Source organism: Contarinia nasturtii, unplaced genomic scaffold (genome assembly GCF_009176525.2).
Source record: "Contarinia nasturtii isolate CC-2019 unplaced genomic scaffold, AAFC_CNas_1.1 Cnas_scaffold_695, whole genome shotgun sequence".
NCBI lineage: Eukaryota > Metazoa > Arthropoda > Insecta > Diptera > Cecidomyiidae > Contarinia > Contarinia nasturtii.
In genome coordinates, this window is record NW_022198046.1 from 70,506 (window position 1) to 84,512 (window position 14,007).

At 31.1% G+C, this 14,007-nt stretch overlaps 3 protein-coding genes across 3 annotated transcripts; 2 read left to right on the plus strand and 1 right to left on the minus strand.

Moving 5' to 3' along the window:
* Positions 1-1,444: 1,444 nt before the first annotated feature.
* LOC116340796 (gonadal protein gdl) lies at positions 1,445-2,479 on the minus strand. Its single transcript, XM_031767461.1, has 4 exons — positions 2,174-2,479; positions 1,962-2,113; positions 1,711-1,880; positions 1,445-1,644 (listed from the first exon to the last, which is right to left on the minus strand). The coding sequence occupies exons 1-4, from the start codon at positions 2,362-2,364 to the stop codon at positions 1,522-1,524; spliced, it is 636 nt and encodes a 211-aa protein (XP_031623321.1). The 5' UTR covers positions 2,365-2,479; the 3' UTR covers positions 1,445-1,521.
* An 87-nt stretch (positions 2,480-2,566) lies between these two features.
* LOC116340797 (prefoldin subunit 1) lies at positions 2,567-3,416 on the plus strand. Its single transcript, XM_031767462.1, has 3 exons — positions 2,567-2,753; positions 2,875-3,017; positions 3,114-3,416. The coding sequence occupies exons 1-3, from the start codon at positions 2,715-2,717 to the stop codon at positions 3,313-3,315; spliced, it is 384 nt and encodes a 127-aa protein (XP_031623322.1). The 5' UTR covers positions 2,567-2,714; the 3' UTR covers positions 3,316-3,416.
* A 3,799-nt stretch (positions 3,417-7,215) lies between these two features.
* LOC116341216 (putative uncharacterized protein DDB_G0291608) lies at positions 7,216-13,625 on the plus strand. The gene is made up of 5 exons (XM_031768146.1): positions 7,216-7,769; positions 10,113-10,420; positions 11,416-12,868; positions 12,941-13,108; positions 13,265-13,625. Exons 1-5 carry the CDS (start codon positions 7,721-7,723, stop codon positions 13,522-13,524), a joined length of 2,238 nt encoding a protein of 745 aa, XP_031624006.1. The 5' UTR covers positions 7,216-7,720; the 3' UTR covers positions 13,525-13,625.
* Positions 13,626-14,007: the final 382 nt, after the last annotated feature.

The following is a 14,007-nucleotide window of genomic DNA, read 5'->3' on the forward strand; positions in this document are numbered from 1 at the left end:
GTAACGGATACACGATAATCATTCAAAATGTTTTGCAATATTTCGCTAAGTGCCTGCAAAGTTTGATTGTTTGCCTTCGGGTTCCATTGAGAAAATCTTTGAACTACTGAAAAATGGCTGGCCATCGGAAGTATATCTTGGGCAATGTTTCTCAGCGAAACATCAATTTGATCCGATATTTTAAATGAAATCGGAGTAAAATCATATTCAGTGTCTGCTGTAAACTGTGGCGTGATGTAGTCACCAGGTATACCAATAAAACAGTATAGCAGATCCTTGATCAATATTTGTTCTTGTTCAGCGATTGATCGAGCCGCACAGTGTGGTTGACTGATCTGTGTCGGTAGGGAATCAATTATAGTCTTGTTGAAAAATAATTGGGAATGGGTGCGCATTTTATCGGTCATATCAGTGATATTGTTGTTTTGAATGTATTCATGTTCTATTGATGTTTGTGCTTTTGTCGCTCCCACAACTTTCTTCTCACTACCCGTGATATTGTTTACTGTTACATCATTGCTTTCACATGTTGGTAATAGTTTATTTTGACCCATTTGATAAGTAAAATTATTATTTTGGATGCATTCACCTATCGCTGACTTTGGTGTTGTTTCATTTATTCCATCTACTGACGCTTCAACATTGGAAATATTCTTGCCATTGCTAATTGTTTGTTCATTTCCACTCGAGTTGGTTGGTGATGTTATGATCGGGCACGATTGACTTTGATTCCGTTGATTCATCAAAGACTCTTCATCTTCAGTTATAGTTTCGATGTGACGACCGCTTACTTTTCGCGGACATTTCAATTTTTCGTATGCCGTCAAAAATCGTTGTAAACATTCGATCGCATTTTTTTCTGTTTTAAAATCCTGTTGAATGACTCTATACACTTGTTGTGCGTATTCATCTGTTTTTCCAATATCCAATAAAATCAATTGTAATGTTTTTTTTGGAAATTTCTCCTTTTGCCGCTGAAGATCAGTGATCAATTTATTTACAGGTGTTTTAATTTGAGCAGCGTGTGCTAGTTTTATAAAAGTCGCTTTCTGGCGAGCAGTTAGTTCATCCATTTTATTCTCTAAAAATGTATAATATAATCATAAATTTTTAAGAATAATAAGAATTTTTACCGTTTTCAATGTTACTCTTTTTAATTATTTCAAATTACTAATACAACTCTTTATACAATTCTGTTCATATGTCATATTTTCTGTACATTGGCGGGATTGCAATATTGATACATTGTTACCAACTTGGAATCAAACATATGTCGTCAAATCTGACATTGAATACAATCAAAATTGACAGAAAAACTGTTGAATAGTTTCACATATCCATTAATATAATTAATGATTTTTTTAATAAAAGCAAAAAAGTATGGTCAAATTACAATAATTTATCTCATTTTGATAATAACATTTATTTTTAAGATTTAAATTTACTATTATATACAATATCAGTTTTTTTTAACCAGGACGATGATTTGAATTCAAACATTTTCTGACTATTTTCCATTATTTAATATTGAGCATTGGGATCGAATTTCAATCTACTTAGACGAAGAATAAAGTCAATTAGATGCATTTGAATATTGATTTCCTTTGGATTAGAGGTTACATAGAATCCAGGCACTCCAGCCTCCTGCATGTCAATTAAGAAATCGTCAAGAAATGAAAAAATATGTTTAATGATTGTGAGAGCACAAACCTCAAGAGTTTTTTGCTGATCGAGAACTTTGGCGTCCAAATGCAAAATAAGCTTCTGATCGGTTTCTTTCATTTTTTTCTTGTGCTTAATTTTCATCAGAGCTAAAATATGCTCTAGTTCTTCTTTATCGGTAATTTTGACCATCCAACCTTCCACCTCTTTTTCATTTTCTAGTTATAAATGTAAACATAAGAAATAATTTTAAAATAATTGAAAGAATGGATAGCAATATATTGCAATTTTTATTTTACCCAATTCGGCTTGCTTCCGCAATTCAAACAAATGCGATTCGGTCACATTTTGTATCTCAATCAAACGTTTCACAATTTCGAATATGGTTTCATTTATCAAGGCATTCGCCAAATGTGTCAGCAAATCATAGGGCATTCGCATTTGATACCGCCTGCAATTAATTAATTTATTTATTTGAGGAATTCTCATGCAAAATAATAATATATCTTACTCAGGAAGTTCGCTATGCATTGTTTTCAAATGCTCCAGCAAAAAATAGAGCTTTTGTTGTAAATATTGAGGACTTTGATGCTCATTATTGATATCAGATGATATATTTTCTGTTGATGACACATTATTTTTTTCGTGAATTTCTTGATCATTTGTTTTAATCAAACCGCTGTCTTCCATATTATTATGCATATATACAATTTTGATTCTGATTTTTGAAATATCTTTAAATATATTGGACAAAGAAAAGCTAAAAAAAATATTTAAAACACAGGAGTATGTAAGTTTTAATTTATATTGACGAAACAAAATATTTAATTAATAACACAAGAGCATATAAGTTTATTGACACATTATGTCTAAAAATGCTGTTGTATGGTTTATATTTCATCGTTTCATCTGTCATCCAGATTGTTTCCAATTTTGGTTAAACAAAGGAACTCTCTTGTGTGGACATTTGGTGCGATTTTACTGAAATAATTTACGAAAATTGCGTCAATTCAACACATCGTGCACAAAGAGTGAATAATTGATTCGTTAATATGTCGTCAATAAACGTAATGGACTTGGAATTAAAGCGAGTAAGTAATTTTGAAGCTATGAACGGCCGAAGCCTACGCATTATAATGTGAGGTTAAGTTTGTTTATGATTCAACATAGTAATTTTTTATAAAAATGTACTAAACGTCTTCAATTTTTCAGGCATTCACAGAAATGCAAGTGAACAAAATCGAAACAACAAAAAAACTGAAAATGTTTGAACTTCAAACCGAAATGCTAAAAACATCGAAAAAGAAGTACGAGATCACCGACAAAGAAGTTTCCAATCTCACACCGGATACAAGGTTCATAACATTTTCATATTTCTCTATGATCGCAGATTTTCCTCTGCCCAATTTAATATTTATTATATATTTATATGTGTAAATCTTCTTCTATAGAGTGTATTCTTCTGTTGGTCGAATGTTTGTCTTGTCTTCGCTGCCAGAAATTCATGATGAGATAATATCCAAGCAAGGCAAATGCGATGAAATATTGAAATCTCTTGATGACAAGAGAGAATTCCTTCTTAAGACCTCGAAAGAACAAGAGGAAAGTTTACGTGAATTGGTACAGCAACGGAAAGAAGCCAGATCCAATTGAAAGCAATAAATTATCATATTTTCAAAACCATCAAAACAATGTCTTGCATTTTCAATGAGCAACTTTACCCATACAAATAAATTATTATTGTTCAAAAGTTATGTATAAAGCACATCGTTGATTCTAAATGACTCATAAAAACACTTTTAACAATCGATCGCTACAATGAGTCATTTATTACGATTTTCATTACACTTTCAATTCATTAACAATGGTACTAAAACAGAAAGTCATATACCGGTTTAAAAAAAATTGACGACATCGTTACCATCTTATAATCAAATACAAAAAATGAAAAGGAAATATCTACGCTATAAAGTGTTATTCAAGATTATACAAGAAGTTATCAGAGTCAATGCACTTTCCTAAGATGGGGAGACACTTAACATATTGATGAGGAACCACTTACCAGCATTACTAAATCTATTTCCTGAATAAAAAAAATGTTGTATGGTGCTAAAAATTGCTAACTATTACTGTAAAAATTGTATGACCTTGGTATGCTAGGACTTTTTTTTATAAATCTTGAATAAGGGGAAATCATTAGAAATATATAGGATTTTTTTGCTTTAAACTCTATTCTCACACTATAGTATACATTTGAACTTTTTCTCGTTATGATATTTGTTGCAACAAATTTATAAACACATCGCGATTTCAAAAGACAATTAAGTACAACATACTTTTAAAAATGGACTTATTAGTTACAATATTTCAACAATTTCGGTTTTTTTTAGATCAACAAATTGTCTCATTTTCAAAATATTCTTAAAAATTTCCACTTTTGAATGAAAATTTCAACGGTCATTAATAAGAAATAGAATGTTCTAGACATTTCTTCATATGTTATGCTTTACATCGAGCACTAGTAACACCGTAAATTTTATGATCGCTTTGAGCTTATCTAGTATTGTTTAATTAGTTGTATGCTACTATTCAAAATCCGGAAGATGATTTGATGTGAACGCTATAAATCAATCGAACTCTTGTAATTGGTAAAAAATTTGACTTTTAAATTTCCAAAAAATATTAAACTAATTTCAATAATTGGTTCATCAAATTCCTTCATTTAAGATGTTAAAATTCCTACAATTATAATAATAATAATAAAAAACTCAAAATAAGCTATATATGTAATCCGCGAGCGAATTTATTATTTTGTGTAAAAATAATAAAAAGTGAAGAAAAAACTACACGAAATAGATGTGTTTGAGAAATGTTCAGCTTTTGTTAGTAGCTTCACATGTATCCAAAAAATACAATGGATTTCATTAACGAAAAACGAATTAATTGAATTAACACGCATAACAAAGCCATGTCTTTTATTGGTAATGGTGATGTAATTGGGTATAGAGCAATTCTCTGAATTAGCATTGAAATAAATTCACAAACAGCCTAAATGCTTGTAATAATCAAAGCAAGACAGTGTGAACATTTTGCACAGAATTAAAAAAAAAAAAAAAAAAAAAAAACAATTTTTATGTGAGTTGCACAATGTTCTTCTCTGAATTTATACAGTATATTCTGGTTGTCACTGCAGTTCATTCACCAAATGAATTTGCCAATTTTGTATTTCAATTATCCAATATATTTGCTACAGAATTTATTACATCAAGATTCCGAAATCAATTATCGCTTGCTATACTAATAGAAGAATGAATTATAATTCACCAAATTTTATTTTGGGATTTTTAGTTTTTTATTGAGTTTCGGATGCAAATAGTCATTGAACAAAAATTAGACCTACATGTTGGTCATTACAATAGATTGTGAAAAAAAGAAAGAGAACACATGTTTTGTTTAGAGCGTAGATCTATTGGAATTCAATCAAACATTTATGTGTGATTTAAAAAAATTGTCGCAATTGTATTTATCAAAATTGTCTATAATAAATGCATAATAAATATATCGACAAAAACTGTCTTTAAACGACTCGATGTAATTTCGATAAAAATGTGTTGGAAACACACATATTGTAAATATATTTCATATGTTTTGATTAAATTAGTATTATTTAGTGACAAATTTCGTTATGAATGTAGAAATAATAATTGCGATTTTATTGAAATTCAGACGATTTTCCATTTAATTCAAGTGTCACATAACAATAACAATTTCAAACAAAATTACACCATTAAATGGTGTTGAATTTCGCGAATAAAGTCTTGTGAAATGTAAACTACCACAAGAATTTGAACGATTCAGACACACGATTCAGTATATACAAATAACTAATTTTGTCATATAAATTATTACTAAAACTAAATTTCTTTTTGATAGAATTTGAAGAGACGAGTTGAAAAGCGAATCGCAATAGTACAATCGCAAAGGTACACGTATTCTATTGCAAGAAAGTGAATTTAATCGTCAAATTTGATTATATATTTTGACCCGGAAATGTTTTTTCAACTTTGTGACGTGAAAAGTTGTAATCAGTTCCGTTCAATTATTTTAATATATTACACAATGAAAATTGCACAGCATTTGACTTCTTTAACAAAGAAAAAAAACAGTAAATATATAGCCTAGAGAGTCTGTATGTTTGTGACATTTCCATTACCCTCAATCGCATCTAATTTTTGTGTGCTATACATATAAAACTCGTTCATGTAATTTATGTGTGACAATTGATCAGTCTTCGACATTATTTTCTCAGCCGTAATTTCTCCTTTAAATTCGTTTTTACTGTTGAAAAAAGCAAACCATTTTAAAACAATCTTCAAATCTAAATCACTTCCCAAATGAAGCATAAGAGCAAAGAAGAAAAGAAAAGCAATACACCGATGTTCGATTTGAATGAACCGTAGTATGTTTTGACTAAATGTGCGCGACTAGACACCGTGACCGTGTCCAGATTATGACTCAATCGCTTGCAATTTATGGTAATAAAAATTATGACGACAAAAACAATTGAGTTGATGAGAAAAAAAACACACTTCAACTATCGCGCAAGGCACTGAATGATGATGTGAATTTTAATTCCTTGCAAATGCGCACATCATGCTAAAAAATGCCTAATTTTAAAGATATTTATTTTGACATCGAATGCATTTTCTCAGGAATTTTATGTCATGAGTCAAATTATACAGAGGGTATATCTTTTCGCTGAAACTGACATAAAAGATATTTTACTTACTTTTAATTATAATAGTGATTCCCATCCAATCGAAATCGATTGATTATATGTTTCATAAAAAATAGCAGTCTTTCGCAATATTTGTCTTTTATAAAAACCAGAGTTTAATTTCATCGCGTGTGTTGAAGTGCATTACCATTTTAAAAAAATCATACTGTTAGTATGGTTACGGTTCATCGATGCATATAAGTTTTCCCATTGAATGACTACAAAATGTCAAATTGTGAAGTTAAAACCGATAAAACTGATCAATCCATAAATAGAAAAATTCAAACGGTCTCAATAAACGTCACCTGAATACAATAAGATACAACAACATATTTTCATTGCGATCGAATAGCTTTCGAATGCATTTTCATTGCGATCGAAAGAAAGGCGATTTTTTGTCTTGCCAATTTGTGACCAAGCCTTTTGAAAAATTGACAAATTCTATGGCAACAAAAACAACTTCATTTTGTCGGGAACCTTATCCATGAAGTTTTTAATATGCTACGTTTGTTTACTAGTGTCGACGTGTAGGTGAACCTTAATATGGAGCATATAAGGTAATTGTGCTGTAATGTTTTAATAACGTATATACGATTGACGACAAAAATAATATACAGTGGTTCATTTATTCGGTGCAGCTGATTTGAGCGTTTCCACCACATAATATTGAATCAACTGCATTTTAAAAGCGTCTTCCACTTGTACTCGTTTGAGACCTTTCTCTTTGCTCGGCTGTTTGACTCTTAGTTAGAAATTTATAAATGCATGGTGTACAGACATTTTGGGCTGATTTGTGTGGTGATCGTCAAACGGACAACATCTATTACGTTGCGCTCTGGGGCAACACGAAATTTAAACTATTTAAAAGTGATGTTTTACCAAACCTTACTAAACCAAAAACAAAGACTTATGGATTTTTCCAAATAATGACAAAAAATATACATTGTTTCAATTCAAACATAAAATGTGAAAATCATTGAATAAAATATAATTTTAAAGTGTTAAAATTCAATGTGAATTGCAACAAGAAAAAAAACAATTGTCAATAAGTCAAAATAGTGTTTAGCTTTTACCGTTTTGTTTTTTTTTCGGTATTTAAGTTTTACATAAAACCAGTTTGGACCCTTCAATTTATTAGTAAACGTTTAATAAGAAACAATCGTCAATATCGATCATCAACTATAATATTTTTAAGTAATTTCAATTAAAATTAAAGTGGTTGTGAACTAACAAATCTCACTTTTTTCATTATAATCACTATTGTGAAGAGGGGAACTTAATATGCATCATTGTAACGGAAAAATGCGGTTCTTTTGCCATTTATTAGTTGGTAAGTTACAATCAAATCCAGTTCTATCATAAAATTTCCATACAGAGACTTTGTGGTAAGCGCAGATCATTTGAAATTGAAAGTTGTACATTTCACTCTTTTTTTTGTTATTATAAAAGAACGTGTTTCTGCTCTATATTGTATTAGTGATATGAGTGAAAATTTAAACAAACCAAACGTTTTTCATGCCATGTTTGTCTAGGTTTTGAACTCAGTACATTTTTCATATTCTCTAATGTTTTTATTTTAATTCCCTCGTACGCAAAAATTGAACCGTTAGTTCTTCTTCTTCTTCTTCTTTAATACAGCGTAAGGGAGCATTTATACTGACTCCGAACTTCATGCAAACGTGCAAATACATTTCAAATCAAAGCGATAACTAAAAAAAACCTGTTCAATAGTAATGTTAGCCATATTGATCGTGACTGCTTAGAGTGTATGTCAAGGTTTTGTTAGTACACACATGGATTGAAATAATTCAAAAATTAATTACATTTATTTCTTTGATTTTTTAAAAATTGTTTTGATTTTATTTGTTTTTAAACGACGTGATGAATATAATATTGTATTGCATTTCCAACAATTAGTCAGGCCGGGTTGAGGCTTCTTCTAATCATCGAACAAGTATAATATTATAATTAATTAGTTATTGCGTATTGAACATGAACACATATAGTTTGGCACAAAATTAAGATGAACACTTGCACATTCAAGGAAAAAGGATGTAGAATGACCTAAAAGATATTTATATAAAAAAGAGATATTGAATAAAAAAAAATTACACGTACACTTTAAAACATACTTTCGAATGGTTTCGATCTCTGATTTCTCTCATACGATCTGCCATTTTGCAGCCAGTGTATCACTTTACTTCTTTTTTAAACGACCAATCGTTGTATCAATATATGCAATGCATTGAAATACCAATCATTTGGCATTGTTAGGCAAATTTGCTGCAGTTTTTCTTTCGATTCAAATTCTTTGTCAACAAAAAGTGAAAATCGTATCAAAATGATTAAATTTAAATGTCTTTGTCCACGAGAATGCGGATCGAAAAAAAACATAAATACATAATTTGATGTGAGTATAGTATAGGCGAAAAAGAGTCACATGAAATTCAATTGTTGTTCTGCATAAATATCAAAAGCCAGTGTTTTCGATGAAAATACACAGCACAATAGATGAAAATGAAATTGAAACTTGTTTTCTTTTTCTTATTTATTGGATTCAAGTTGTTGTCGTTATTTTTCCCACTCTATTTGTCACTATATCTCTCTTAATATCGTATCGTATTTAATTTGAAATGACCGTCACGCATAAGTTCAATTCCACGGTGTATGGATGCCGCAACTGCGTTGATGTAGATATGATACACTTTATATGCGTATCTATGGTAGTCGGTTGTCTTTTGCGTTTTCTTCGGTGAAATAAATTGGAATAAAGTGTTAATGGTCAGATATTTTTTTAACGCGAGTATAGTTCATCATTGCCTGATTTCACTCAATGTTCACTGCATCTACAATCTACATCTTTTCATTCGAATGGCATAAGAGGTGGAGGTTAATTTCATTGAATTTGACACAAAATATTATCATTTTTTTCATAGAAAATATATTTACGTTAATAGTGTACTTGTAATTTGGAACTTTCAATTCAGAAAGCGAATCCATCGGATGTATTCCAAATCGAAATACCTCAATATTTCTTTAAAATTTCACTCAATTCATGAAAACATAGTACCAAGCGTCCAATAAAATCTTTATCGATCAAATATATATAATTGTCAAGTAATCGATTTTATGTCGTTGTGAACTAAAAATAATCATAGAAAAAATGACTTTGAAATGAATCCAATATCTTTATAGAGGAAAAAACGCTCTGTTGATCTCCATTTTTTTTAAATTTAGATTTACCAGTTGAATTAATTCAATTAACATTACGCTAATGTTTTCGCAGCGGGAAATAACATAGATTTCGTCTATTTGATTTTTTTAATCTTTTTTTTTTTTGTTATTTTAGTAAAGACTTTATTGTTGCTCAAATTGAAACACTCTTATCATATCAATGTGCATTATTGCGTAACTATATATTTGTGGTATTTTGCGAAAATAAAGGTCCGGCGCTTAGTTAAAATTGAGTACACCATAATATGTTCATAAAAACTATATTATTACATAGACACATTTAAAATGTTTTTTCTATATTTTTATATTTTTTCTTTTAATTTCCTTTAAAACTATATTGAGTACATCAATTATATAATAATTAAATATTTCAAGCATGTTTCAATTTGAATTTTTCCACATTTACTGCTATTTTTTTATTTAAATATTTTTTATTTAGTTTCATTCGTAATAGAAGCAGTTTTAGCAGTGGCAAATGCTACCGCATCGTCCACTGATTCAGAAACAAGAAACACATTTGACTCGGATACCAAAAACAAACGACAAGTTAATCAATATATACGAACACCAGGAACTAGTGCAGCAACATCAGTTGGAACCGAGTCTGGACCTCAAGTATTTCCTCTGCAATTATCACATAGTATTTATCAACAACGTCTGCCTTTATATACCCGACGTCCAACCACGGTTTCGAAACCACAAGTGACCGAAGATGTTAATGAGCAGGAACCACAACAACAGCAACAGGTTAAAAAAATCGCGCATGAATTTAGCTTATTACACTAAACACAATCAATGAAATTTTAGTTTTTATATGGAAAATTGCAATTTAGACATGAGAGAAAGGGAAGTATGAAGATTTTACAATTCAGATAGGTGTTCGCATTTTCTGATTTATAGCTTTCAATTTCAAACTACTTCAAACTTAGTAACCGACAAGCTCCCTTTCGTTATACACATAGCTGTGCTATGTATGGTCACCTAAAACTATTAAATAATATTGCATATATGCATTTCTCGCAACGGAAAAGGTTAAACTAACATTACCATGGTATTACAGCGTCATTATCGTCATCAGAATCAACAGTTGTGCTCTTTAGATTTGTTCATTTTTTCAAACATACCGTATCTCATCATGAGATTCTCATGTTCATCTTCGCCGCAAATGATTTCATATTGTGAACTGAAATACACCACACGAATACAAAAATCGTGAAACACGATTCTTTACATTTATATAATAACTTTTCAATTTAAAATTCCCGTTTTGTATAGCAATAGCTCTTCACTTCTCTTTCGTATCTTCACCGATTGAGGTGAATCGATAGTGCGACCCCGATACTCATTTACCTAGATACATTTTGTAAGATGCAGTCATTCCCATTCTCACTAACAGTGGAACAGTGTTTTAAAATGCATTGGAGAAAGACACACGGAAATGAAATATCTCTAATTTCGAATAGAAAATTATTTTTCGTTGACATGAATTGCACAAGTGTATGTAAACTCGTGTGGACGGAAAATAAAGAAATGAGAAACAAAAACAAACTTAGCAATTAAATGAAACGCTTTGATTGGCCAGACATTTGCTCGAGGTTAATAACAATAATCAAACACGCCACTTTTATTGTCACATTCCATGGAAATGCTATGGAAAATTTATTCAATACATAATTTTTGATCTTAAATCCCACTTTTTTTTTCTTTCTTTTTTTTTCCTCATTCATGTTTCAAATAAATAGCAACAACAATCAATTTTGCCTTCGTACTACAATTTTGTACCAGATATTGATGCTGATAGCCCTGATTCAGTTCACATTGATAGTCGTCATTTGCCTGTTGAACCACGGACCAAAGTGCAAAATTATCAAAGTACACAGCCGCAACGTGTGCAAATTAGCTATTCTTCAGTGGCACCAAAACAAAGCACTCCAAGCCAAACATTGTTTAGCGAGGATGAGTATTTGGAATTGATTCGAAATACGGATTTGGTGAAAAGTTCTCAAGGTGTCAACTCAAAAATACCATTTGGTTATGTAACAGCTGCACCCACGACGGCCATAGATAATATGTTTGAATATTCAACAAAGTCACAGTTAAATAATAACAAAAATAACAACGACTATAGAAAATATACATCACGAACTCATCTCCCTTCGACCCCATCTTCTGTTCCACATCTGCAGCCACAGACTTCACAGCAACAATTTGTTCGACAACCGCCTCAATATATAGGCCAACCAACTCACTATACAGCAGTGACACCAGCTCAGGACTTTGAAGCAACTTATGATAAAGATACAGTTCGCGTAAATTTGAAAAAGTATCAAGAATCAGCTGGTAAAACAAAATATGATCCGGCTCGTGGACAATATCATCAAGAAGTGAGTGTAAAACCTACCAAGAAATCGGTCAATTTTAAACCATCATACCAATATGCAAGTACAGCTCAAACTCAATCATCGTCTTCGAATCGTCAGCAATCGGTTGGCCAATCAGAACCACTTCATTATCAAAGCGTTGAACAAATTATACAAACTGAATTAACTAAAGCAAACCAACAGAACGCTATTCAAACTCAGAGCCAATATTCAAATATTGTCCCACAGTCACAAGTTAACACACAACAAGCATATTTTCCTGCCGAAGTGAATCACCCATTCCAGTCGTATGTACCTCAACATGAACGATTGGTAGCTAACAACAACTACGGACAAATCGGTTCCGATCAAACAAATTTACCGACAGTTTCTCAACAAATTGACAATAAACAAAATGGGCAGTCCGAGTTTAGAATACAGTACGTGCATCATGTATCGCAAACACCAACACCGACACCAACTCCGCGATTTGTGACAGATGTTACAAGTCAACCATTGAAGTATGAACTTTTCGACCCAAGTGGCAATAGAAATGGCGCCAAAGAAGTGCCCCCAAAAATAAAATTGATACCAGCACCGTCGAATGGTGGAACTTCTCAACGCCCACAGTATGTCGATCAACCTCAGTATTATAAAAAAGTAAAAATTCAACCAGCAGCACATGTTCACTACGTCCCGGTACGTACACAGTATCATCAACCAACACAACAACCCATTCAAGTTCATTCTTCACAATCAGCTCAATCTCCGCAATCTGATATTTTAATTCCAATTCAACCTTCACGGTCGGCGCTTTTCGTTGCACAAAGTTCAGGTAAATATGACAGTTTATAAATTAATTAACATTCCTTGAATTATTTTATTTATTCAAATCTCTTCTATTTAGGGCATAGTGAATCAGTATCGCATTTGGCTACGGGAAACGTGAAAAAATTGACGCAATCTATTCCGTCCGGTCATCAAACACTTACAGATCCAAGAAAACCGCCATTGCCGATAACAAGTCCGAAAAAACCAATTTCTCAAGAAGAATTCCAAGCACTTCTCGATGCTGGTAAGGAATATATAAAATGTTTTTTTTCTTCCAAAAATATTTGTAAAAATATGTGCTAATTCTAATAATAATCATTGATTTTTATTTTTTTTATTTTCCTGACTTATTGAATGGCATCGTTTTTGATAAATCTTTGGAACATTTTCAATAATTCAGGTTATAAAGTTCAAGCCATACCAGTGCCCGTTCCCGTTTCTATTGACAAATACAAACAGTTGCAATATCAACAACAGCAACGTCAGCAACATCACACTCAACCAGTACATAGTCCAGTTGTTCCTCATCACCCTTCGAATCATCCGGCTCAGCATACACGACAATATATACGTTATCATCCAAAACAAGAATCTGAAGAAGGCATTCTAACATCATATTTGAAACCATTAATTGATTATATAGGCGGACCAAGCCAATAAATTCCACCGAAAAAAATACATAATCATTGTTTTAGTAGTTAGCTGTTATTCGTGTATCTCAATTTTAAGTTATACATTGATATTAAAGAAATTTTAACTATGCATAAAAATATTAAATGAAAAAATTAAATTATTATTATTTAAAATATTTTTTCAAGCATTTTGATGGTGAATCTGAACTTGAAAATCTCTTTTATTCATATATGTACTTGTTGAATGTAAATATAAATAAATCCATTGTTTCTTTCAAAATGATAGATTCCTTAATTTCTTTGTTTTTTTTTCACACTAATAGTTTTGATACTATTCAAATTCACCCTTTTACAGCCACCAAGCACAAGTTCACGGTCAAATTTGGGCCCGGATATGAAAATGATCACCGAACTGGGTGAAAAAGTTACATTTTTCAACGTTAAAATAGATAAAAAAAAACGTTACATTTTTGTTTGCTGAGATATTATTAGTAGTATTCAATTGAGTTCT

What these genes read in the sequence shown, in the direction of transcription:
- LOC116340797 (XM_031767462.1), top strand. Translation starts at nt 2,715, where the DNA reads ATGTCGTCAATAAACGTAATGGACTTGGAATTAAAGCGA. An exon ending in TGGACTTGGAATTAAAGCGA is followed by an intron (nt 2,754 to 2,874) that starts GTAAGTAATTTT and finishes TCAATTTTTCAG; the next exon opens with GCATTCACAGAAATGCAAGT. An exon ending in AATCTCACACCGGATACAAG is followed by an intron (nt 3,018 to 3,113) that starts GTTCATAACATT and finishes CTTCTTCTATAG; the next exon opens with AGTGTATTCTTCTGTTGGTC.
- LOC116341216 (XM_031768146.1), top strand. Translation starts at nt 7,721, where the DNA reads ATGCATCATTGTAACGGAAAAATGCGGTTCTTTTGCCATTTATTAGTT. An exon ending in AACCACAACAACAGCAACAG is followed by an intron (nt 10,421 to 11,415) that starts GTTAAAAAAATC and finishes TCAAATAAATAG; the next exon opens with CAACAACAATCAATTTTGCC. An exon ending in CCAAGCACTTCTCGATGCTG is followed by an intron (nt 13,109 to 13,264) that starts GTAAGGAATATA and finishes TCAATAATTCAG; the next exon opens with GTTATAAAGTTCAAGCCATA.
- LOC116340796 (XM_031767461.1), bottom strand. Translation starts at nt 2,364, where the DNA reads ATGCATAATAATATGGAAGACAGCGGTTTGATTAAAACAAATGATCAA. An exon ending in ATGCATAGCGAACTTCCTGA is followed by an intron (nt 2,114 to 2,173) that starts GTAAGATATATT and finishes AATTAATTGCAG; the next exon opens with GCGGTATCAAATGCGAATGC. An exon ending in ATCAGCAAAAAACTCTTGAG is followed by an intron (nt 1,645 to 1,710) that starts GTTTGTGCTCTC and finishes ATTGACATGCAG; the next exon opens with GAGGCTGGAGTGCCTGGATT.